Source organism: Talpa europaea (genome assembly GCF_964194135.1).
Source record: "Talpa europaea genome assembly, chromosome: 12".
In the NCBI taxonomy this organism is placed as follows: Eukaryota; Metazoa; Chordata; class Mammalia; order Eulipotyphla; family Talpidae; genus Talpa; species Talpa europaea.
In genome coordinates, this window is record NC_140079.1 from 644,513 (window position 1) to 668,701 (window position 24,189).

The 24,189-nt window shown below is 60.6% G+C and overlaps 1 protein-coding gene across 1 annotated transcript; it reads right to left on the reverse strand.

Moving 5' to 3' along the window:
* Nucleotides 1-4,570: 4,570 nt before the first annotated feature.
* SLC36A4 (solute carrier family 36 member 4) lies at nucleotides 4,571-23,784 on the reverse strand (the record flags this gene model as incomplete). Its single annotated transcript, XM_084251233.1, has 10 exons — nucleotides 4,571-4,850; nucleotides 9,149-9,318; nucleotides 11,216-11,314; nucleotides 12,592-12,819; nucleotides 14,958-15,042; nucleotides 17,563-17,658; nucleotides 18,520-18,608; nucleotides 20,146-20,236; nucleotides 20,778-20,901; nucleotides 23,736-23,784. 10 exons carry the CDS (start codon nucleotides 23,782-23,784, stop codon nucleotides 4,652-4,654), a joined length of 1,230 nt encoding a protein of 409 aa, XP_084107359.1. The 3' UTR covers nucleotides 4,571-4,651.
* Between the last annotated feature and the right edge of the window lie 405 nt (nucleotides 23,785-24,189).

Sequence of the window (24,189 nt, forward strand, 5' to 3'; positions counted from 1 at the left end):
AGCCGGCCTGAAGTGTCACACGTAGGCTAGAAATACAAAGACCAGACCCAGCGGCGCTTTCTCGTAAATGCATGGTTTTCAAGTCCTACTATACCAAGTAATCGTTTTTTTAAAACACCTAATTTATTTTTGGATTCCAGATTATATAAAATAAATTACAATGACAATTACTTCTCTTGCACCTTCCACATTCCGTAAGACCAACGGCTCCCAGCAAAGAAGTGTTCCAGGCGATTACTGGTGATACCAATGCAAGTGTTTAGACACAGTCTTGATTTTTATGAATTTGTACCAAAATAAAGCTTCTGATAGATCTTTAGGGTTGTACTCGTGACCCGTCCATGAGTAAGCAAAAAATACTTGCATGAAGTTAACATTTACATATAAAAATATAAGATATACACACCATCGTGACCTCGGTGTCTTCCAGTTCGACGGGCAAGTCCCACAACCTGACGGAAAGCTCGTGTGCTGGAGAGTAAGACTGTTCTGAAAATCGGGACCCGTCATGTTTTAAACTTAACAGTTTCATGTCCCATGTCAGCCACGTGGCCTGAAGAGTCTGGCGGACTCTAAGTGTCTGTTTCCCTGGGAGGGGCCTGGAGCCTCTCCGCAGCCAGCAGGCAGTTAATTAACGGTCCCAACTCTTCCTAAAAGGCCTCACTTTCTGGGTCTTTCACTCCGTCCGTCCAGGTCCGTAAGAGACTGCAGCGTGCACGGCCCTGTGCCGTGCCAGGGGCCATTTTCTGAGCCCCCAAGGAAGGGAAGCAGAGGTGGGGAGCTCAGCCAGGGTAGCGGGCCCTGCACCCCAGCCGCTGGGCCTTCCTGCTAGCCCGCGCCGCCTCTCTCCCGGCTTGGGCTTACAGCGCTGTCTCAGACTTTTCGGGTTCCCCTGACTCTCTGTCCGCATGCACGACTCAGAGATCACCCACCTTCAAAGTATTGAAATATAAACAGATGCAACACTAAAATTAAACTGAGCATGACTTTCTCTTTTTTCTTGGATGTAATGTGAAAATAAGAGAGCTCCTGGACCGGGATGCAGATAACCAGGTTCTGAGGCCCGCGTGGGCCTGGCCTAGTCACAGCCTCTCTGACACCAGCTTCCTCAGCTGGTCACCCAGAGGTCCTGCCGGAAAGCCTTTCCAATCTGAGGGAAACAGTCAGAATCTTGCACAGCACCTCATGATTTTCGTGGTGGAGGTCAGCTACCATTTTTATAAAACAGTGGAAAAGAATTCCAATTTAGCAATTTCCTGACATTACGGTGAACGGAAGGGCTCTGTACCTCCGGGGCTAATCAGGGGTATCTGTCTAATGAAAATATAATCAGGATATTTGCATCATATGCAAAGCATCCCTTGAGATGCACTGGCAGGCCTGAGAACTGTGTTATTACTCAGGGCCTCCTGCGGTCCTCTTACCCCGAAGCCCTGTTCTCACCGCAGCTGCGTGGCGGAGGGGCAGTGGGGGGTAAAAGGGATCTTGGTGGACGTATTTCTGCTTGAGATGAGGGACTTCAGAAGTCCTTTTACTCTTTAACTTTTTTACATTTTAATTTTCAAAACTAAATTTTAAAAGAATTACCGATTCTACGTAAAGCCCAGGGCCTGTCACAGTCTCCCCTGCTGGTGAGGAACCACAGTTTGCTGCCAACATGTCCCTGCGGCGCCGGGAGGGCGGCGCGGCTCTCCTGGTAAGGGAGGGCGGCGCGACCACCAGGCTCAGTCCTTTCCAGAACAGGCGACGCCGACCGCCCGGGGCCGTCCCCACCGCCTCTAGCCGGGCGGGAGGCAAGCGGCCGTGGCGTTGGCCAGGGGGCCCTGCGCAGCGGCAGCAGCCCCGGGGGACGGGTAGAGGATCTCCTCGACGGTCACGTAGGTGCCGAGCAGGAAGCCGACCACGCCGGTGAAGGCGATGGAGACGTCCTTCAGGACCATCCACACGCTGTTGTGCTCCTTAGAAAACGTAAGGATTTCGACCAGCGGCGGCAGGATCAGGGCCAGGGTGCTGCTGCTCACAGCGCCCACGAAGGCGATGACCACGTCCAGGCGCGGGATCAGGACGGCGCCTGCACCTGCGGGGCGAGAGCACTGCTCACCTGCGAGGCCGGCGCTGGGTGCGGAACGCGGCGGCCCCAGCTATGGGCGGCCTGGCACGTCTGAGCCAAGATAAAGTATGAGACCAAAATACTGAGCAACCTTTGACTTGTCCGCTTACACACACAGCTGTACGTACACAACCTCTGCTGCGAAATGCTGGGGGGAAGTTTGCAGAGTTTATTTCCAAGGCGGTTCATCACCTGGCTCTACAGCCCACCCAGCTGTCAGCGCGTGGGCGGGCACACGCGCCTGTCCTACGCGCCCAGGGAGGAGGCCGCGGTCCCCCAGGCGGGATCCCAGTTACCCGGGACGGGAAGAGGAGCAAACGCAGTAAGAACCGTGACGGGAGCGCCTGGCAGGCCGCAAAGCTGGTGAGTGAAACTGGAGGGGAACAGGGCTTGGGTCGTCAAAGTGCTCCCTGCACAACAGTGCTCACGCCAAGGGCGAGGGCGGCCTGCACCACCTCGCCAGTGGGCAGCCCCACAGCCCGGCTGCAGCACGAAGCGCCGGGGCCGGATGGGGTGCCGGGGCCGCCAGAGCCCCCCTGAGTGTTAAACTCCACTCAGTCTGATCTCAAGGGAGCAGCCGACAAATCTAAACTGAAGAAGTTCTACAAAATGACCAGAACTTTCCATCTGGACAATCTTTCATTTTTCTTCACTAATATTTTCCAATAATCCAAGCTGTCGCCAGTAACTCAAAGCATCATTGGAAAATCGTGTGGAGAAACACTTTAGGACTTTAGAATTTGTTCAGTCAGACTAAATTTCCATTTATCAAGTACTTCTAAGTCATTAGATTTATCCATTAAAGATAGCTTTAAATGTTATATAACCGACAGACATTTGCTAGAAAAAAATGGCTTAAAATACGTTGTTTGGTAATACTAGTAACAAAGGAAGAGGAGAAATATATACTTTAGGTAAATCAACATATAAAAATTCAGATCACAAGCCAGTAAGTCAGGGCAGTCGAGGATGAAGACAGCTCATCCGCCAGAACTCTCGCCATGGGCGGCCGTGACCGCCAGCTCCGGTGTGGTGGGCAGCTGCTACGAATAGGCCCCTTAAATCCTGTCTACTCAGTGCTGACTAAGCTCTGCAGTATGTCACAGAGGAAACGATCATATCCTTAAAGCACAGTTTCCTCTAATATTAAAAAAACAAAAAAGCCTATATTTTAAGTCAAGTCCTTGCTTCTGAAGGGTGAAAGCAAAGGAAAAAACAAAACACTTGACAGGAGTGTCCACCACAGCTCCGGGGAGCACCGCAGCGCAGAAGTCCTCATTACCGGAGCAGTGACCGGGGTCTGCAATGCCCCTGACTGGGAGGCGGAGCGAGAGGTCCCAGGGCCGCGCGCGCCGGCGGCGGCATTGAAGGAGGCCTGCAGGGGCGCCGCCGGCCCAGCGTCCCCGGCTCCGTGCGGCGAACTTCAAAAGGTGATTTTAAAGGGAGATTTCGGGATAAACTCTCCTATGTATTGATTAAAGGACTTCTGCTGAAGCCATCCTTTTCATTTAGTCTGGCAGTCAAAACGTCCGTCAAGGCCCCGTACAGGAAGCATCTGGAAACGCTATGACATGTGACATGGCTTTTCCCTCCCGGACGTCTCATTAGTCCTCAGAGGACGGATGGCCGACCTCACACCTCGCGAGGTCGCCCCCCGTTGTGGATCAGTTCCTGTAAGTGGTGGCTTTGAGGAATAAGTTTTATCTGCCTTGCCCAGTTATGCTTTTTCTTCAAACAAAATGCAGTGAGCACAATTCTTTAAACAGAGGCGCAAGCATCACCACTAGCTGCCCAGTGCCGCTCACAGAGGCGCCCAGGATTTCCAGCACTACCTCTCAACCTGCATGGACAGGACGGCTGCGATCACAGCATCGTCCTCACTGCCTGCTCCCAGAACCCCTGTGATCCGGCTCTGGTGTCGTCTTCCACACAGAGCTGGCCGTGGTCCTGGTGGCGGAATGTCACCCTCCGCTGCCTGGTTGGGGTATTTCTCGACTCTGCAGAAATGCCACCAGGAAGTCTCTTCGTTTCACAGCCGAGGCAAGAGGCTCACAGGTGGTCAGTAACTTGCCTGGAAACGGCAGCAAACGGGCAGGAGCCCGAGCCGGTTCCCTCTCTAGGGTGCCCGGCGCCTCTGCCGCCTCGTGGGGGCGACCCTGGCACGGAGCCCGGGGGGAGAGGTTAAGCGGGAGCCTTCCCACAGACGGGGGAGCCACGGGCCGAAGATAAAACCCTGTCCCGCGGGCGTCTCGGGAGCTCGCGCTTAAATACGCAAAAGCTGCAGAAATAAACACCCGAAGGCAGGCCAGAACCAAAGTAAAACGTGCATCGGCTACAGGCTCGGCCTGAAAGGTGTGTATTGTACTCATCACTGACGTCATTTGCAAAATAATTTCATCCGTCCTTTCAAGGGTGGTGAGGACCTGGTTCGTGTTTCTTATAGGGCAGGGGAGTAACCACTATACACGAAGTATTCCACCTCGGTGAGTAAAGCTGTTCAAAAATACGGAAAGATCACGATAAGAAACTCAGTAAGAACTGTTACGAGATAAATGTGAAGTGATACTTACAAGTAAGGCCGACCAAGAGGGACCTGATCACAAATTCACAGATTTGCTTCCACTTAGCGTGACACTTGGCTGTGATCACGGGAATAATAATCTCTGCTGGAACATAGAACTGAATTGAATATGTCACAAAAATGCCAAAGGAATATAGAATTTTCACGGATTGATACAACCTGTTAAAAAATTCAAAATTCTGATCAGTATTTTTTCAGCTTTCCTGACGTATAATTAGCAAAATCGCAATACAGTTACAGGCGGACAGCCGTGCGCGCCGTGCGGCTTCCCCACAGCCACGGCTGCTCGCGCCTGGAGCTTGCTGCATGCACACTGCGTGTCCCCGGCTGTGGCTGCCACGTCACACTGCGGCTCCTTAGACCTTCTTCACCTGACGAGTGAGAGCGTGCGCCCTTTCCCCAGCTCTCCCCAGGCCCCCGTCTCCCAGCATGAGCCTGACTTAAAACTCCCCTCTCGGAGACCCCGCGTGGGGGGCGCAGGCAGCACCTGCCCCGGCCGATCTCGCTGCGCGGCACCCTCCAGGGTCGCGCTCGTTGTCTTGACGTGACTGCGGCTTTCTTTTACTTCTAACGCTTACACAGGGATCCAGGACAAACTTGGGCAGAATCTTACTAAAGTAAACGCTTGTTTGCTGAAAGAGAAAAAAAGCCAACTGCTGCCGACCACGTTTCTAGATGATGGCTGGACAGTTCATCGGACCCGCCCAGAGAGCTTGGAAGGTTCGGGACCAGCTGGGGCAGATTCTGCCTCAGGCGGAGCCTGTGGCTGGAGGCGAGGCTGGGCGGTGCAGAGCGAGTGTCGCTGCTCCCAGGACTCGGGGCGTCCCCGTGACTGGTGTTGAGTGGTCAGTGGTCAGTGCCGCCTACCGGCCTCCGAGCTCCAGCCCCACGGCCCTGGTTCTCGCTGGGAAGCGCACAGAGAGAGACGGCCTGCAGGCCCTGGCGTTTCGGACCCATCCCCTGGCTGCGGGGTCGCACATCCGGTTGAATGTTTTAAATGATCCAGAGAAAACCCCAGTCGTGCTTCTGTTTTCGTGGAGCAGAGAGGCCGGCCAGCCGGGGCCCGGGGGGTGGTGGGTGGAGGCCAGCCCAGGCCCGCCCTGCGGCCCGCCGGAGGGCGCTTCTCAGAGCCACACACGCAAAGGTGGGAAAGGTCCGCCTGCGGTAGAGGGGCCCCCGCAGTGGCCTGCGCGCTTGCTTCTGGCGTCTGGAGACTCGAGCGCACAGACCAGGGGCAGCGGCGCGTCTCCCGCAGGAGGGCGGGACACCACAGCGCTGGCCCAAACGGTCCCCGGGAACACTGCGGACAGCGGGGCCTCAAAGGGCGGGGCCGCGGCGGTCAAAACCTTGATCCTAATCTGAGGAAATACTTCTCAGTTTGAAACTTGAAATGTAAACAAATTTTACTAACAGCATGAAAAATGACTCCGATATCTGCTTCACGCGCTCTGACACGCGCTGGTGGCGGCTTCAGTGAACGTCCGTATTGCTTTGGTACTACGGCCTTTTTTCCCTAAAAATCTTGTAACTTGCGTTTAAAGATATGGTTCACGTTGTTAAAAAACACATTATGCATAAAAATGTAATTGTTCCTCTATTGACAGAGAACTAAAGTCCCATCTCCGAAGACTCGGGGTGCTATGAATAGCGGCGGACGCGCCGCATCAGGTACTGTCTGGCCGGCACAGCAAGGGAGGAGGTGGTCTGAGTGTGGGAGCGGGTCACACGCGCAGCGTGATCAGAGACGGGCGACGGGAGCGGCAGGGCTGGGGCAGCACCGCCTTGTAAAATCACTCACTTTTATTTCCATGGTTTCAAGAACCCACATCTGTTTGAATCTGTTTCCTTTCTTTTTAAAATTTATTTTTGAGATTTATTTTTAGTTATGCTACAAGAGCTGGGGCGCAGGCCAGAGGTGTGGGGGTGAGAGGACTCCCCAGAGACAGAGTGGGGAGCAGAACAGGCAGATCCACTGAAACCCACTGCTGAGGGGAGCCACGGGGAGACAGGAGGGTCTGCTGCGCCCTGTGGGGAGCTCCCTGGCCGGGGATCGCACTCAGGCTGCGGCGGCTGGGACAGCTCGACAGCACTGAGACTCAACCCCTCGCGCCACCAGGGAGGCCCCTGGATCTATTTTCAATGAGTGTAAGTTGAGTCAAACTTTTGTTTGACTTTGTGCACTGCCAACCTTTGTTCTCATTTAGGCTTTAAGCAAACGTCCTGCCGAGGGCCTTTATGCACTGCACTTTAGAATGAGGCGCTGGACGTGGCCTGTCCAGTGAATGATGGCTCCGAAGAGCAAAGAACGTTCATAAAGCCGAGGGGATTTGTTGTGAGGCTATGTGAGGACATAGGACACTTTTTTTTTTAAAGGCTTTCCGCGCAACATACACTGTTTCTCTTTGCACATCACGGTGCAGTGCAGTGGGGTGTGGCCCAGACCTTGACATCACTGCGTCTGTCCTGTGGCTTGGTGGTTAGGGGTAGGAGGCAGGCCCAGCTGCAGAGACTGGGGGCAGAGTACTCTCCTAGCGTGCATGTGGACGAGGATGAGAATGGACTTGGCGTCCAGTGGAACACGACACAGCGGTGGCAGCAGGAGGCTCGAGCTGCAGCCAGTCCTGGGGATCACCTCGCCCACATTGTTGCAAGGGTCTGTCCCCGTTGCCGGAGCGCGGCGGCGCCTGTGGGCACTTCCACAGGGACCTGGGGCCTGTAAGACACCTTTAAATGACACAGTGTCTCCTGTGACTCCTCCCTGCCCGCGCCGGGAGCACTGTCTGTGGGACAGAGGTCGCCAGGAGGAGTCAGGATCCCCAGCCCGCAAGTGGGCGGCCAGGAATTCTTAGAAAGCCACACCCACCCAGCGTGGCCAGCAACACTGCCTGGAAGGACAGCGGGATCCTTACTGGAAAACTCTGCTTTACTGCCAGCAGAGAGATTCCCTTAGTAAAGAGCTGAAGTGCGCTTTTTGAATTATTTTTGCGGTCAATATATGGAATCAGATTATGGGGATGGGCAGCTAACGGTGAGAACGTTACTTTAAAACACGGGATTCCGGGGCCTCCCCGGTGGCGCAGCGGTTGAGCGCTGGGTTGCGAAGCTGCCCGCAGCCTCTGCGGCGCCGGTTCGATCCCTGGCTGCTCCCCGGCCACCGGAGGAGGGTCCCACATGGCGCGCAGACCTCTCCTGCCGCCCGCTGCTCCCCTCAGCAGTGTCCTTCGGTCCTTCTGCCTGCTCTGCTCCCCGCTCTGGCTCTGGTGAATTCTCTCACCCTCCCGCACTTCTGACTGTACCCAGTGCATGTATAAACAAAAACAAACAAACAAACAAATAAATAAAGCATGCCTCTATTAAAAAAAAAAAAACACGGGATTCCAAAAAGAGCGGTGGCTGCGATTTTCCTCACAGCGGCTCACAAATCAGCGCTCAGCCCGCGTCTGCAGGCACGAGCATCCTCCATGCCCGCGAAGGCCGCTGTTCTCCCGAGGCTTCCCGGCAGCGCCCAGCTGCCCAGTCCCGCCCAGACCCGAGCGCAGCCGCGCACCGTTAAGCGGACTCCCTGCCCCACAGCTCACGTAACCCGGGCGCCGCTGCACCCGGTGTTCCAAGAGGACCCGGTGAGCTCGAGCAGGACCGGGGTGACCCGAGCCTCCAGTCCCTGCCTCACCCCAGGGCCACTTCCGAACCCCAGCTCCCCTTGCAGAGGCACCGCGGGAACTCTGGGCTCCGACCCCACCGCCAGAGCCCTCGCCGCCCTTGGCGGGAGGGGGAAGGTGCTGCTGGGGCCCAGAGCTCCGGCGCGTCGGCCCACACTCGGGCCCTCAGCCAGAAGGCCGCTGCGTAGCCTCTGGCCGCCTCAGGGGTCGGGCGGGGGTGACCCAGACCCGGCCCAGCCGCGGCCGTCCAGTCCAGACAGTCCTTTTCCCGGACGCTCAAGGGAAAGGGCAAGCGGCCGGTCGTGGGGCCGGGGCCGCGCGTGATTTCCACTGCCCCAGGCCGCAGGGGCCAGGCGGAAGCAGAGCAGGGCCGAGCCGGCAGGGGCTCTCCGAGGGACAGTGCGCGTCGTGGCTGGTTTTCCCCAGATTTGTGGCGTTTCCTGGAGGACTCGCTGGGACTGCGCTCCGCGGGCAGTGGCCGGCCAAGGGGCTCCCGTTCGACAAGACTCGCAAGTAGGCCCGGCAGCCGGACGGCCCAGCCCCAGGCCCAGGAGGGCGGTGCGGGGGGCGGCCCGCCTGGCGCCGCGGCAGAGACAGCCGAGCCCTGGGACGGGAGCCCGGGCGCAAGGGCCGCACCCCCGCCCCTCCTCAGACGCTCCTGCCCACCCCGGAAGGAGGCAGGAAGAACCTGGCCGCGCCCGGAAAAGCAGAATTGTAGGCGTGGAAGCCACGCGCCTGGGCCCGCTCCCCTGGCGTCACCGCGCCCCGCCCCGCCCGCCGCCCGGCCGCGGCACCCACCAGGCGTCCTGCGGGAGGTTCAGCGTGATGCTGCCCCTGATGTCCTCGCGGAAGCACATGTAGCCCGCGGTGGCCAGGGTCACGTACAGCGCCGTCACCACCCCCATGCCGATGTTCAGGGCCTGCGGGAAGCGCCTGGACTCCGCCATCTGGTTCTCCAGGGGGAGCACCTGGAAGAGAGCGGGGTTCAGCGGGGCGCGGGGCGGGGGGCTCGCCCTGCACAGTCTGCTGGCAAGTGTGTTTCCCTCTAGGACCCAGGCTGCGCTCAGCGCCTGCCTGCGCGGGGAGACACTGCTGCCGCCACAGCCCCGCGCATCCTTAGTGAGATGTGAACTCGGCTCCCAGTGGACAAACCTGTCCGCGGGGCGTTCTTCTTTCCTAATAACTGGAGCACGGAGGGTTACGGAGCAGCTGCGGGATACACAGAAACCCCCGCAGGCCCGCGCCAGTGTCCCCCGCCGCTGGGTCACCGCAGGGAGCCGGCCCGGGGCTCACCCTGAGCTCCGCTTCGCGTGGCAGTGGCGTGGCCCCTCCTGTCCCCTGTGCTCCGGCCCCCCTGCCCCCCCGCCCCCCTCTCCTGCCGCCTGGTCGCCTCTGGCCTGTCCCAGTTTCTCCATCTTTCCCCCGTCTTGACGGTCTGCCGACGCGGGGCAGGTCTCCGTGCGGTGTCCTGCTTGGGCCTGTCCACGCCGCCCTCGTGCCTGCACGGGGCTGGAGGCTCCGGTGGGGTCCTGCTCCCGTGCATTCCGCCACGGAGGCCTCTCCCACCCAGCCGTCTCCCGCTACTGGAGAGTGGGTGCTGGCTGCACTTACTGCCACTGGGGCGCCGCTGCTGCGGGCCTCACACACACACCCCTGCCCACACGAGGTGCTGGTGCCGGGGACGCCACCGCGCAGGCGACTGCGTCCGCCCCTGTGCAGACAGTCACCGTTGGCAGGAGGGAGGACACAGACCCCCTGGTGCGCTGGACGTGCCCGACCTGGGCCAGGGATGGTGGCCGCGGGCAGAGAGGGCCAGGGAGGGCCTGTGCTGAGGCCCCCTCGGTGCCGGGCAGCGCTCAGCTGACGGCGAGGGAGAGCAGGACGGGGGGAGGGAGCAGGCCACTCTCTTAAGCTCGACCGACGGAAGCAAAACAGAGAAAAAGAGCCAGGGGAGAGCGAGGCAGGTTCTGGAGCCGGACGTTTTGTCCAGACTCGAGCTGCTGACTCTGATGCCAGAAGAACCACCTAAGAGGAAATGCCCAGCGGTTGCCAGAACTCACTGTTAAAGGCAGAAATGAAATCAGCAGTTACGCCGGCACAGTGACCGGTGGAGCTGCAAGAATGTGTGAGGACGGACTGAAGGCGGCCTCAGGGCCACAGTCCCCAAGTGAAACGGTGGGAGAGTCTTTGAGATCCGTGTTGTCTGGGGTTCGGGTACAAGTTGCTCTGGCGGGCAGCACCGGGCGAACCCTGCGGCTGCATGTTACTTCCCCCAGATCTACACACTCCGGGCTTTCCCGGAAAGGAGGTGTCTGGGGTTGAAACATGTAAGACCCGAGAATCCTGGGGACACTGTCTCTGGGCACTGGACTCAGCAACATGACTTCTCAGAGCAAACCCGGGCACAGATCTCAAGGGAGCGCCACCGGAACGCTCCCCTGGCGGCATGGAGCTTGCAACAACTTCAGCCCTGCCAGCCGTCTAGCCTGCAAGGCAGGATGCTGGGCTTTGCCACCGGCTGGCCGGCTCCGGTCTCTGCAGCCGGTGGCGCCTACATCACGCTCGTCGCCAAGTTTTATAGAGACCGAAATTCGAAATTTTCCAGGAAAAAATGTTAGAAATCATGCAGTCCAACGTCCTCCCTGTACCGATGAGGAAAAGGCGCGTGAGCGCCGGGCCTAGCGTCCGCCCCTGCTGGCGGGAGAGCCCGGGCACAGCTCGAGGGTCTCCTGCCGGGCTGCAGAACGTGCTCCGTGAATGAGGGAAATAGACACAAAAAGGAAAACGCGCGTTTTCAGCGTAGCTCGGCGCCGCAGACTCTGCACCGACTGGGTATCTCAAGACCTGCCGGAGACCCGGCCTTACCACTCCGATGCCTTCAAAGGCGAACACAGCGGTTCCGAAGAACAGCGGGTACTTCCTCCACCCGGCCACGACGGGCAGGTTGTGAGGGTCCGGCATGTTCTGCAGAAGGGGTGAGAACACCAGACGTCACGGCCACGTAAGGAATGCAGGGTGAGAGCCAAGCGCGCGGCTCCGCGGGGCAGCGAGCCAACACGGACTCCCGGGACTCCGGGACGGCGCGGGGACGGGAACAAGTCGCTCAGCGGACGCTCGCCGTCCTCTGCCGGACGGGCCGCTGTGCCGGGAGCGCTCGGTCCCTGAGCGGCTGCTCGGGTCCCTCCTGCGGCCCCAGGGAGGAGCAGAGCCGCGCCAGCCCCGGTGAGGTTCACGCTCCACAGATGCCGGCTCCCCCACACCCCAGCCGCACAGCACCCCGCGTTTGAGTGCGTCACTCACGTCCTCCGCTGCCGTCGCCCGGCCCTGCTCACGCCCTGGCCCTGCCCGTCCGCTGCCCACCCGCTCCAGCCCGCGCACCGGCCACGGCCTCCGGCCTCCACGCCCGTCCCTGCGCTCCTGCGGCCCTCGCCCTGCCTGCCGGGCGGGAGTGAGCGCCGGCCGAGGAAGAGGGTGGCTGGAGCGAGGTGCGGAGGCCCACAGGCGACTCGGGACTCCGAGGTCAGAGCAGGCAGACGTGCCATGGTGGGCAGTCGGCACACGAGGCAGCGGCTGACAGAGGCCCTGGTGTGCGGGTCGGCGATGGTGCCCAGCTGTTGTCCAGGCCCGTCCTCTCCCGAGGGGCCTCCCCATGCTCCGCTGATGCCCCCGCGCTGCTCGCCAGCGCCAAGGAGGACCTCCGCTCAGCCCACGCGCTCCCGTGCCGCAGCGGGCCGCGCACGGGGCTAGGGAGGGGCACGAGCTCTGTCCTGAGACCTCAGAGCCCCCGCATGGGCAGCGTGAGACGGTCGCCCGGAAAGAGCAGCGCGGGGCTCGTGGCCACTTAGGCCGCTGGTCCCTGGAAGGGGACGCCCCGCGGCTGCCCCGAGTCGCACACACCACAGAGGGGCACCACGCGCCCACCCGTCCCGATGGGCTCCAGCCCCAAAGCAGCAGGCGTGGCGTGGCCCTGCCCTCGTGTGACGCCCCGCTGGGTGCTGCTGTCTGGCGAGCAGGGTCCACGCCCAGAGGCGCATCTGCCAGGGGTCAGAGCCAGGCCTGCCTACGGGGCCTCTGTCCACAACGCCCCTGTCCTCGGCTCCTCCCGCTGAGCGGAGCCCCGGGGGAGACACCGATTCTCCCCCACGGCCCCCGCGCGGTCGGGTCTCGCCACATCGTAGCTTTGGCCCCCAGGTGGACAAAGCACCGCCAGACACGCGCCCAGCGGGGCCTGCCGCACTCACCCGAAGGACGTACTGATAGATGATCACGAGGCTGACGGCCATGGAGATGTTGGCGAGGGAGGAGAGCAGGAAGAGGTTCTTCAGCTCGCGGATGAACACCAGGAGGGTCAGGAGCGGCAGGAAGCAGAGCATGTAGAGCCTCAGGTCGGCGCCGCTCCTCCCGCACGGCGCTGGCGACGCGGTCACATTCGGAGCCAGCACCTCGCTCTGCAGGAAGCCCTCGTGGACCTGCTCGGGTGGCGGGGGGGGGGGTCCCATCAGCAGGGCCGCGAGGGGGGACAGGGACCGGTCTGTTCTCACCGCTGGAGTCCCTTCCGCTTAACAGTTGCGTCTTTCAGAGACTTCACCCGCCCAGCTAAGGAGTTAGGGATGAATGAAGCCGGGTCACCTTCTTTGCAAGACATTTACTGTTTCATGCCGGGAAAAGGAGGTTCACCAGCCCATTGTGGGGCGGGTTCCTCATTTACTTTGACTCTCACGATCTCATGCCCCTTCGGCGCCGGGGTGCGCTGAGGGGATCAGGCGGGAGCAGACCTGCCTGGCGACCCGGGCGCTTCCTCAGCCTGTTTTCTTCAGGGCAGGGAACAAGCTCTAAACGCCTCTCCGAAGTGCACGCTAGTAAAGGAACGACTGTAAAGTCACAGCCCGAGACTCTAGGCTCCCGGGCTCCGAGAGCTGCGCGTCACCTTGACACGCTGCAGCCCGACGGGCTCCGCCCCCCCCCCCCACACCCGCCGCTCGGTGGGACAGACACCGGCCAGAACCGCACGTGGAGAAGGAAATGCTGATGCGGGTCAGAATCCAAGGGCGCCTCCCACTTTGCGTCTACACTGGCAGCCCAGTGAGCACTGTCCACACCGCAGGGGCAGGCTGCTGGCCTTAGGGCCCAAGGACGACCTCGGCGGCTGCTGGATGCTCAGCTCTCCTGCGCCGCCCGAGGAGCGCGTCGTCCACGCGCTGGTAACTGGCCAGGAAAACTCTATTTTACTTCTACACTTTAATATCCTAAAATAATACTTTAAGTTCTGTATTTTGAAATATAAGCAAAATCAGTAATTCTATTCTTTGACCTTTAACATAATCTTGTCGGCTCAGTATTCCCAGTAACGAAATCAGTTTCTTCACCATCAAAGCCGCTCCAGTGATTAGACTGGATGATGGTCGTAGAGAAGCTGGTCTGGGGGCATCACCCGCACCGCTCAAAATTCCACAGGCGGAAAAGAGGCGATTCGGTGGTGCCCGCTGACCATTCTGGAAAGACGTCATTTCCACAGTATTCCAGGAGATGAGTCATTTCTGACCCCCGAGTTAGTCCCAGGCGTGAAGCACCCCGAGGCAGAGCCCACGGAGCAGGCGCGGGTGTCGTCCGCGTGTCGCCCTCCCGCCTTCTCCTGCTCGCGCAGGCGCGGCCTGCACTGGAGTCCAGTGCAGAGGGAGGGACAGGACCATTTAGGTCGGACTTTCCTTCTGGAAAGGCTGAGTAAGAACCTGATTCTTTGCACAGATCTAGGAGAGGGGGGAAAATAAATTGCAGTGGCCTCTGGGAAGAGTAAAGGCCGCCGGAAGGGAGGCGACACGGTTCCTCGAGCACCGGGCTCTGGGCAGGCTGGAGAGACAGTGACCCCCACCCCGGGAGACCTGCCTGGGCTCGCAGGCGCTGAAGGAGCCTTTCGGCAAGGACGGTCTGCAAGGAACTGGCGGCAGATGCTCCAGGGGACTCAGAGGCGCCAAACCCAGCCAGGCCAAATCTACTGACCACCTTTCAGTGAGCCCAGTGGGGACTCGGCCCAGAGGGAAAGCAGGACAGGAGCCGCCCTCCTCGTCCAGTCAGACCACGCCGAGTGCCTGGCGGGCCAGACGCAGCGCTGCACGCGCGGAGAAGAGCAGGGACGCGTGTCCACACCCAGAGCCCGTCGCCGCCGAGGCTGCAGACAGCGCCAGCGAGCCTCCGCGGTGGGCAGAGTCACAGACACCCGCCCATTTCAGGACACGGCGGCCGCCACGGTGGGGGGAGAGGACCCCACCGCGCAGCCGACGTGCACACCCCACCGCCCTGGCCGCAGGCCCGGCCGCGGGTGTTTCCTCACGGAACATGGACATCGAGGACATACTCCAAAGCACCCGTGAGTCTGCCTTCGAGCGCTAACTCCAAGTCGCCCAGAGCCCAGGGGTGATGTCCCGTGGGGTCTAAAGAACAAGCATTCTTGATACAACGGCGAGACCCGGGAAAGCGGCCAGAGCGGAAATGCAGCCAGAAGAGAGACGAAGGAAGACGCTGCGAAGGCGCGTCCCCGCGGAGGGCACACGCACTGCTGGGGTCGCCCGCGGCGCACACGGGGCCCGAGGGGGGAACCGGCATCACTCACCTGCTTCACGTTCTCAGCCAAGAAGACAATGTACACACTGCAGAAGCCCAGCTGCGTCACCACCAGGAAGAAGTCAACCACAGTCCTGCCAAGAGGCACCCAGATGAGCACCCGCGGGAGCTTCCGCAACGTCAACACTTTAATTATTTTCAAACATTTTATCGTGGCTACATCCTTTTTACTTCCTTGAAATAAGAAAGGCTTAAAATGGTTATTTTCCACAGCCATCTACAGTCAGGACATCACTCAAATTATTTGTGAGCAAAGGCGTGTTCCTTACGTGAAAAGACCGATCGATTTTCCCACCATTTCTGAACGTGCTTATCACTTAAAGGCGTGTTTACAAAATGACTTCATGAAAATGTTCATCTCTTAGATTACGCCCCTTCCCTCCTGCTCCTCAAGACGGTTCCCAGATCAACCCAGTGTGCTCCCTGGGGCCCTGCGCCGTGTCCTTTGCAAATCTGAGCGGGCTGCTGCTGTGGGAGGGGAGAGGACAGGACGGAGGGCGTGGCCCTGAACCACACCGCCAGCAACCCCTCCGGCAGCTCCTCTCTGTTCTAATGTCCTCGTGAGAATTTCCAGAAAGTTCCAGCTACGTGAGCTGGCGCACAGGAGCTGGGGAGGGGCGTCCCGAGACTGTCGGTGGAGTCAGCATTACTTGAGTGTAGCCATCGGTTCTCAGAACGTGCCCCGTCCTCCCTATTCCAGACACCCTGAGTGAGCACAGCCGCCGGCTCTCACCTGACCACCCGTGCCCGGCTTCCAGCTGTCTGCAATCAGGAGGCCCAGCCTGTCTTCACTTTTTTTTAAGATTTATTTATTTATTTTTAAAGATTTATTTATTTTTATTTGGGCCTCCCTGGTGGTGCAAGGGGTTAAGACACAACCTATGAGGCTTTCCACAGCCCCTGCAGCATGAGTTCGACCCCCAGCCAGCCAGGGAGCTATCCACCGCAGCAGACCTCTCCTGTCTCCCCGCTGCTCCCCTCAGCAGTGTATTTCGGTCAGTCTGCCTGGTCTGCTCCCCGCTCTGGCTCTGGTGAATCCTCTCACCCTGCATGCCTCTGGCCTGCACCCCGGCTCTTGTATGCATAAATAAATAAATCTTTTTTTAAAAAGAACCGGGGTACAGGCCAGATGCGCAGGAGGGTGAGAGGATTCACTGGAGACAGTGGGGAGCAGAACAGGCAGATCTACTGAAACACACTGCTGAGGGGAGCAGCGGGGAGACAGGAGAGGTCTGCTGCGCCATGTGGGCAGCTCCCTGGCCGGCCGGGAATCAAAGCAGTGCTGCAGAGGCTGTGGACAGCTTCACAGAGCGGCGCTCAACCCGCTGCGCCACCAGGGAGGCCCTCTTCACTATTTTTTTTTTTTTAAGATTTATTTTATTTATTTATGCACACAAGAGCTGGGGCACAGGCCAGAGGCGTGGGGGGTGAGAGGACTCCCCAGAGACAGAGTGGGGAGCAGAACAGGCAGATCCACTGAATCCCCTGCTGAGGGGAGCAGCGGGGAGACAGGAGAGGTCTGTGCGCCCTGTGGGCAGCTCCCTGGCCGGGATCAAACTCAGGTGGCAGTGGCTGCTGAGACTTAACCCCTGCGCCCCCAGGAAGGCAGGCCCTGTCTCCACTCTTGCCCTGACTCTGCGGATCTCCTAGGTCTTCAGGGGTCTCATCTGTGAGTAATCTCCTACTGGGGAGGGAGTCAAACGTCTTCTCTCTGAAAGCTGCTCCTCTAGACAGGAAAGCTAGACAAGCTGCCTCCAGGGGGCGGCAGGAGGAGACGCGGAGAGGCGGGCTCTGCAGCAGCACCCCAGGCCACCTTCCGCCCGGCCCCCACCCCGCCCGCCCCGCCCCGCCCCGCCCCGCCAGCTCAGCCCAGCCCTGAGCAACTCACAAAGTCGCTGGCTTCCAGGAAGTGCTGGGAAGGCCGCACTTCCCCACAAACTGCCCAGTGCCCGCTGCACCTGCCCCTTGTGCCACCAGCGATGATTTGGTGGCCGCCTCTGCTTGTGTTTTCAGTCCCATGTTCATGTGACGGGGACCGGCCAGACCACATTCAAACGAGAGACAAGTAGGTGGTGCTGAAATCCGCCCTCCAGAGGTCTGTGCGCATGTAGCTAATTATGAAAAATAATTTCACCAGCTCATAACATTGAAAAACAGAAATAAGATTTGAATCAGCTCTACCTCCAAAGAATATGTATGCTTATTCCGCCAAAACTTATCGTACTTCTATTTATATATTTCGTTAGATTAAAATACTGAGAAGGGCCTCCCCGGTGGTGCAGCGGATTGAGCGCTGCGCTGTGAGCTGCCCGCAGCCTCTGCAGCACGGGTTCAATCCCCGGCCGGCCAGGGAGACACCCACATGGCGCGCAGACCTCGCCTGCCTCGCCCGCTGCCCCCCTCAGCAGTGTCTTTGGTCTGTCTGCCTGTTCTGCTCCCCGCTCCGGCTCTGGGGAGTCCTCTTTCCATCCCGTGCCTCTGACCTGTACCCCAGCTCTTGTATAAGTAAAAATAAATCTTTAAATAAAAAAATAAAATACTGAGAAGCTGGTGTACTTGTCGCAATTAGACAGAAGAGCAGAGCAGGCACTCACCGCCCCCACGCCGCTGGCTTCTGGAGACAGCTCCACGGACTGGCTTCCATGGCGAAACTCACAGTGTCGCTGTAACCTAGCGTGGACTTTTTAAACCTGTCATCAATGGCACATGCGCAGAGAGAAACAACATTTTTATGTGGGTCCATAAATTCATCCCTTTGAAAGGACAGCAAATAAATGGAGTTAATGAACGCAGGGAGCATTCACTGACAGAGGGATTTTCCAAATTTCAAGAGCAACCTAGTCCCAAAACTCATCTCAGGAAATTTAAATTTTTTGTATCTGTTCTTTTTACCAAAATATATTCATTTTCATCTACTATTAAAGGACGTATTTGTAGAAGCCATACAATGTGATGTCTGTGCTTCCCCGGGTTAAATACCACAATGACTTAAAACCATGAACCAACTGCTCGTGTCTGAGCTGTTCCCTCCGGGAGCACCGTCCCCGAGCACGGCCGCGCGGGCTCCGCGCACCCGTGTAGGCAGCCCGGAGACAGGCGCCGCTTTCTCATGTTCCAGCCCCCAGTTTTTATTTCAAGGACACTCTGTTCCTGGAAGATGGCAAGTGGCGGCCCCTGAGTTTGAAGACCATTTGATAACAACGTTTAATAAGCTAAGATTAGGAAATTCGGTTGGACGCTATAGAATAGACTCTGTCTTGTTAAAAACGGGTCCATTCTTCAACACGAAAACAGAACATTGTTTGACTCTCACATCTACCAGCCCACGTGTCACCGCCGGGCTGTATTTTAAAAGAGCCACGTGCGTCCTGACCAGATTTCAGTCTCATGGAAGTCGACCTTTTTCCATATTCGTGATCTCATAGACTTGCCTCAGTAACAGATAAAAGGAAACACGGGCTCTGACTGGAGTGCAGCAGAACTCTGTCTGTCTAATGTCTTAAACCACGACTTTAAAATAAGTTAAATAGACTTAACAAATCCACATTTACCTCTGACATAGAAAGTGACTGCAACGTACCAAAATGTGCATACAGTGGACAGAAATAATTCCTATAAACACAAGGCTGATGGGTCCAAGCTGTGGGGGAAATTTATAAAGTTAAACATTTAGCAAAGACTGAGTAGCCTCATAAGCAGTGGGACAATAAACTACTCATTTGCAGCGAATAAATATTTGTTGGACAAAACGATCGCTCATTTGCATGAGATGCAGAAAGAACTTCAGTGATACTTGAGGCGCTCGCAAGACTCCACCTTCTCAGCCCGTCCTGAGCGCGGAGCACAGGGGCAACACGGGGCAGAGCCCAGCAGTGCCCCTCCATGCCCACTGCCCCTCGCCTCCCCCCTCCACCGTGCCACCAGGGCAACCACGTCCCTGCAGGCACACATCTGGGCGGCAGGAGAGCCCTGAGGAGCTGGGCTTGTGGGCAGGGGGCCGCTGCGGACCATGGGGAGAGCACTTCCCCCACACGAGGAGCCAGAAAACAACTATTTGGAAAAGTGACATAAACATTTCAAGCTTAGGGCCTTCCCGGTGGCGCAGCGGTCGAGCGCTGGGTTGCGAAGCTGCCCGCGGCCTCGGCAGCGCCGGTTCGATCCCCGGCTGCTCCCCGGCCACCGGAGGAGGGTCCCGCATGGCGCGCAGACCTCTCCTGCCGCCCGCTGCTCCCCTCAGCAGTGTCCTTCGGTCCTTCTGCCTGCTCTGCTCCCCGCTCTGGCTCTGGTGAATCCTCTCACCCTCCCGCGCTTCTGACTGTACCCAGTGCTTGTATAAATAAATTAAAAAATAATAATAAAAAAAAATAGAGACTTTGTCAAAATATTTAAAAAAAAAAAAAATTTCAGGCCTCCCCTGGTGGCGCAGCAGTTGAGCGCTGGCCTGCAAAGCTGCCCGCAGCCTCTGCAGTGCTGGTTCGTTCCCCGGCCACTGGCGAGGGTCCCACAAAAAAAAAAAAAAAAAAAAAAAAAATTTCAAGCTTAATATAATTAATTACAATAGTGAGACAGGTAAATATTGCCAAAGGTTATTTGATATATTATCATGAATTTAAAAATATTTCTAAATTAGATTATATGCAGCAAAGATGTCATTTAAAACTGGTTTTTAGAAAACTGGACTATTAAAAAAAATAAATATACTTTTATTATGTCACAAGTGAATCCTCCATCAAGATTCTCTGTAATTAAAACAATTACTCTGATCATCCCTTGAACATTTGTTTCTAAAAGATACTGTTAGTCCTTTCCCTGACTACGCCTTAAATCTCAAAAGTACACATTTTGTTCTGAAGCTACCAAACGAGGCAACACAAACATCTGCTCTACGGAATGTGTCGCCTGAGGACGCTGCTCAGCCCCGGGCATCCGGGAGGCAGCAGGCCCGGAGGAGCACCGTTCCGGGCCCTTTTTGTCAGACATTGTAAGTAAATAGAAAAGTAAATTCTTATTCTTTGTTAGACACTGTCCCGCGCGAGGGATTGTATCAGCACCACTGCTCGCTGGCTAGCGGGCCGGGCCGGGCCGGGCCGGGCCGGGGCAGCTGCCCGCTCGCGGGGGGGCTTGGGCACATCCCGGCTCCGCGGCCGCGCAGCAGAGGTTTCCAGGGCGGGTCTTACCACGACGCCTGCGTTTTTTATGGCCAGTGGAAGTCCCAGGAGGCCGGTTCCAATGTTTCCTTTAAGAAGGTGCATAAGAGTCTGCACAAATCTGAAAGGTAAAAGTTGTAGAAAGTGAAAAGATGAAACATTTTAGGGCAGAAGCGGACGTGCCCCGGGTCAGGAGGACAGTGGAGACGCATCTAGATGCGCGGAACGAAGGAGCTTTTCCCTCCACCCGGAAGGTCTGGGGCGCCGCCCGAGGAGGGGACTGGAGACGTCCAGGTTAACACTCTCGGGCCCGACCAAAACCAGGTGAACTTCAGACACGGTGAGCTGGCCGGGGCCTCCCCTAGAGGAGCCGCCAGGGGCATCTAAAGGGGCCTCGTCACCAAAAGAAATGAACTAAGGTAGGAACGTCCGCGACCTTCCAGCCCCCGACCCGGCCCCCGGCCCGGAGGGGGGGGCGCCTGGCTCCTGTCTGCGTCCTTGGCCGTGCTAGCGAGGTGACCTGCTAGTGAAGTTGTTACAGGGGCGCAGGACATCCTTTCCCCTGACAAAGTGACCTGCTGGCAGGCGAAGCACAGACTGGACACCGCGGAGGGCACAGAGAGCAAGGGGGTGGGCAGAGGGCGCGGAGAGGGCGCACTCACGAAATGCCCGCCTGGCCGTGCAGCTGGCGGTGCTTCTGCACCGGGGGCCGCTCCTGCCCCGGCTCCTCGTCTGACATCTCGTCAAAATGCTGCTCGTCCATCAAGGGCACCATCACGTCCATGTCTGCAGAGGAGGGAAGCGGGCGCCTCGCTGTGGCTTCCGAGGTGGCGCCGGCCCCGTGCGAGCGGCTACAGGGGCAGGGGCTCGGCGTCCTCACCGTGGCCACCGCGGGTGCCCGGCCGCTGCGGAGCTGGCAACGCCTGCAAGAGCAGCAGCTGCGCCGACCCACGCCCGCCGGCGGCTCTCGCCGGGCACAGGCCGGAGCGCGCTCTGCTGTGGCTGCTCCAGGCTTGCGGGCCACGGTCGCGGCTTTCCGGGGTGACAGGGCGAACGACCCCGTATTTTCACCCCCCATATGCAGCGAGGCGGGCTGTTTATCAACAGCGGCCATGACTTAAATACTTTAAGGAAATTATAAAGGCATTCCAGTCCTTGGGATTTCGGCCTCCAATCGCTGCTCTTTCTGACAACTTTCAGTGGTTCTTGCTCCATTCGAGGAAGAGGGCAGCCCCTCACGAAGTCACCTTGTGGGCGCCTGACGCGCTCTCCCGAGTCCCGAGCCCGTGATGGTTTAAAGAAATGAAAGTGTGAGGGCCTCCCGGGTGGCGAGTGGTTGAGCGCTGGGTGCGAAGCTGCCCGCAGCCTCCACAGCGCTGGTTCGATCCCCGGCCACCGGAGGAGGGTCCCACATGGTGCGCAGACCTTTCCTGCCGCCCGCTGCTCCCCTCAGCAGTGTCCTTCGGTCCCTCTGCCTGCTCTGCTCCCCGCTCTGGCTCTGGGGAATCCTCTCGCCCTCCCGCGCTTCTGACTGTGCCCAGTGCTTGTATAAAATAAATAAATCTTTAAAAAAACGAAACACTCTTTTTTAAAAAAAAGAAATGAAAGTTTTTCGCTCACATACACGAGAGGGGACAGAAATGCTCTAACGGCCTGGCCGGGCGCGGCTGGTGCTGGCTTTCTAGAACACGCCGTCTGGGAGTAGTTTCAGGCTTGCACTGCGCTGCATGAACGGTGCCAGCCGCCCCGGACCCTCACCCACTCCGACTGCGGCATGTCGCTGCCTCACCCCAGTGCCCTGGCTGTGCGGCCTGTTCTCCAGGGGCGCGGGCGCGCGCTGAGACACCCCATGACGCCGGGGGCCGCGAGCGCCCCTCCAAGTCGTCGAGCACCACCTCGATAAAAACGGACAGTCGCCCAAGAAGAGGCCCCTGCGCGCCCGCCTCCCGGCCACAGCTCAGGCGGCGCGGGGGCTGCCGGGCGGCCGGCCCGGTCCATCGGTCGCCTCCCTTACGCCGGCGACGTCCCTCCGTGGGGGCCACCGATGGCTCCGCGCTGGGCTCTGGTGGCTCCTCTCACCGTTTTACCTTTTGTGGCCCCTTCCTACTCCTTTTCTCATTTCCTCTTTCCCTCTCTTCCCCGCCAGCTGTCAGCCGCGTCCTCTGAGGCCCGCGTCCGGTAAGTTAACCGTCTTGTTCCGTCTTGGCCTTTCTCTGCCCTGCGCGCCCGGCCCCGGCGCCGTGTCCCTTGGCACCGTCCACGGGCCTTGCTCTGGCCGCCCCGCCGGGCCCCGCCGGGCCGAGACCACACCCCGGGCCAGCGGGCCGGAGCCCCCGGGCCTGTGCCTGTCCTCCAGACGTGCGGGTGAGCGGGGCGCCTGCCCTGAGCCCGTGGCCGCTGCCCCGCCTGGCGCGTCCACCCCAACACGGCCGTCCTCCAGTGACCCGTGCGGAGTCTGCATTTCGTCTGTTCTGCACCGGACTCGGCGGGGCTGCTGCCTCTCGCCAGCCGGAGAAGCCGGGGTCCGCCGGGACCCCGCCGGCCGCACCCGCCCGCAGGCCCGGCTGTGGCGGCCGCTCCGGCCCCGCCGAGCTCCCCGGCCGCGCCACCCCACAGACCCCACAGACCCCGCCCGCGCCCCCTCCTCTGCGGTCACGCCCGCCCGCCCGAGGCTCCTTGCACAGGCCGGGGTGTTGTCAGGCGCTTCCCGCCGCCCCTTCCCCACAGCCGCTCCCCCGGGGAGCACCGGCCCCGCCGCCCTCCCGCCCGCGCCCTCCCGCCCCGGCCCGGCCTGTCCCCTGCGCTGCCCACCCTGCCCCGCTGCCCGCCCTGCCCCGCTGCCCACCCTGCCCCGCTGCCCGCCCTGCCCCGCTGCCCGCCCTGCCCCGCTGCCCGCCCTGCCCCGCTGGCCACGGCCGCCTCGGGGCGGCCCCCGGGCCTCGCGGAGCAGCAGCCCTGCCGGGCGAGGGACGCGGCCCCCCCAGGACGGCCCGGCCCCCGCCCTGGGCGCCTCGCGCGGGCACCGGCCCCCCCCCGCCGCCCCCCCCCCCCCGCCCTGCCCAGCCGGAGCCGGGGAGCCGCGTGCCCAGCCCCCCCCCCGAAGGGCCGCCCGCGGGTGGGGCCGCAGACCCCGGGCCTCTGTCCACGCGGCGCCCTCGGCCGCCCCTGCGGGGACCCCGCGGGTGCCCCGCGCCCGCCCCCCCCCCCCCGCGCCCCCGGGAAGACGGTCCTGGCGGCGGCCTGGCCGGGCGCCCCGAACCCCGCTCCGGCCGCGCGCGCTTCCTCTGGGCCGGCCCGGGGGCCCCCCCCCCCAGCAGGACAGACGTGGGGGGCGGGGGGGGCAGCGGCCGCGGGAGCCTCAGCCCCGCAGCCCCGCCAGGACCCCCGCCCCGCGGGCGCCCCGACTCCCGGCGCGCCCCCCCCCCCGCGCCCAGCGCCCCCCGCCCCGCGGGCGCCCCGACTCCCCGCGCGCGCCCCCCCCCGCGCCCAGCGCCCCCCCCGCGCCCAGCGGCCCCCCCCGCCCCGCGCGCCCCCCCCTGCGCGCGCCCCCCGCCCGCCAGCAGCAGGCCCCCCCTCCCCTCCCCGCCCGCGCCCCGCCCGCGCCCCGCGGCCGCACCCACCGAGCTCCTCGCGCCCCGGGGGGGCCGAGGCCGGGGCCGCCGCTTCCATCGCTCCGGGGCGTCCAGCGCGGCCCGGCCGGACTCGGGGCGCGGCCGCCGCCAGGAGCATGCGCCGTGCGCGGGGGGGGGGGGGGGGGGGGGGGGCGGTGCCGTCCGGGGTTCGCGACAGCCAGTCGGGTCGGGGCGGGGAGGCCCGCGCTCTGCGGGGGGGGGGGGGGGGGGGGCGGCCTGACTGGGGTGGGATGGGGGGCCCTGACGGGGGAATTGGGGGGGCCGGGGGCCCTGGCGGGGGCGACTGGGGGGACGGGGGGGCCCTGGCGGGGGTGACTGGGGGGACGGGGGGGGGCCCTGGCGGGGGCCACTGGGGGGACGGGGGGGGGGCCCTGGCGGGGGCCACTGGGGGGACGGGGTGGGGGGCCCTGGCGGGGAGGGGGGTGTTGCCGGCCCCGCAGCC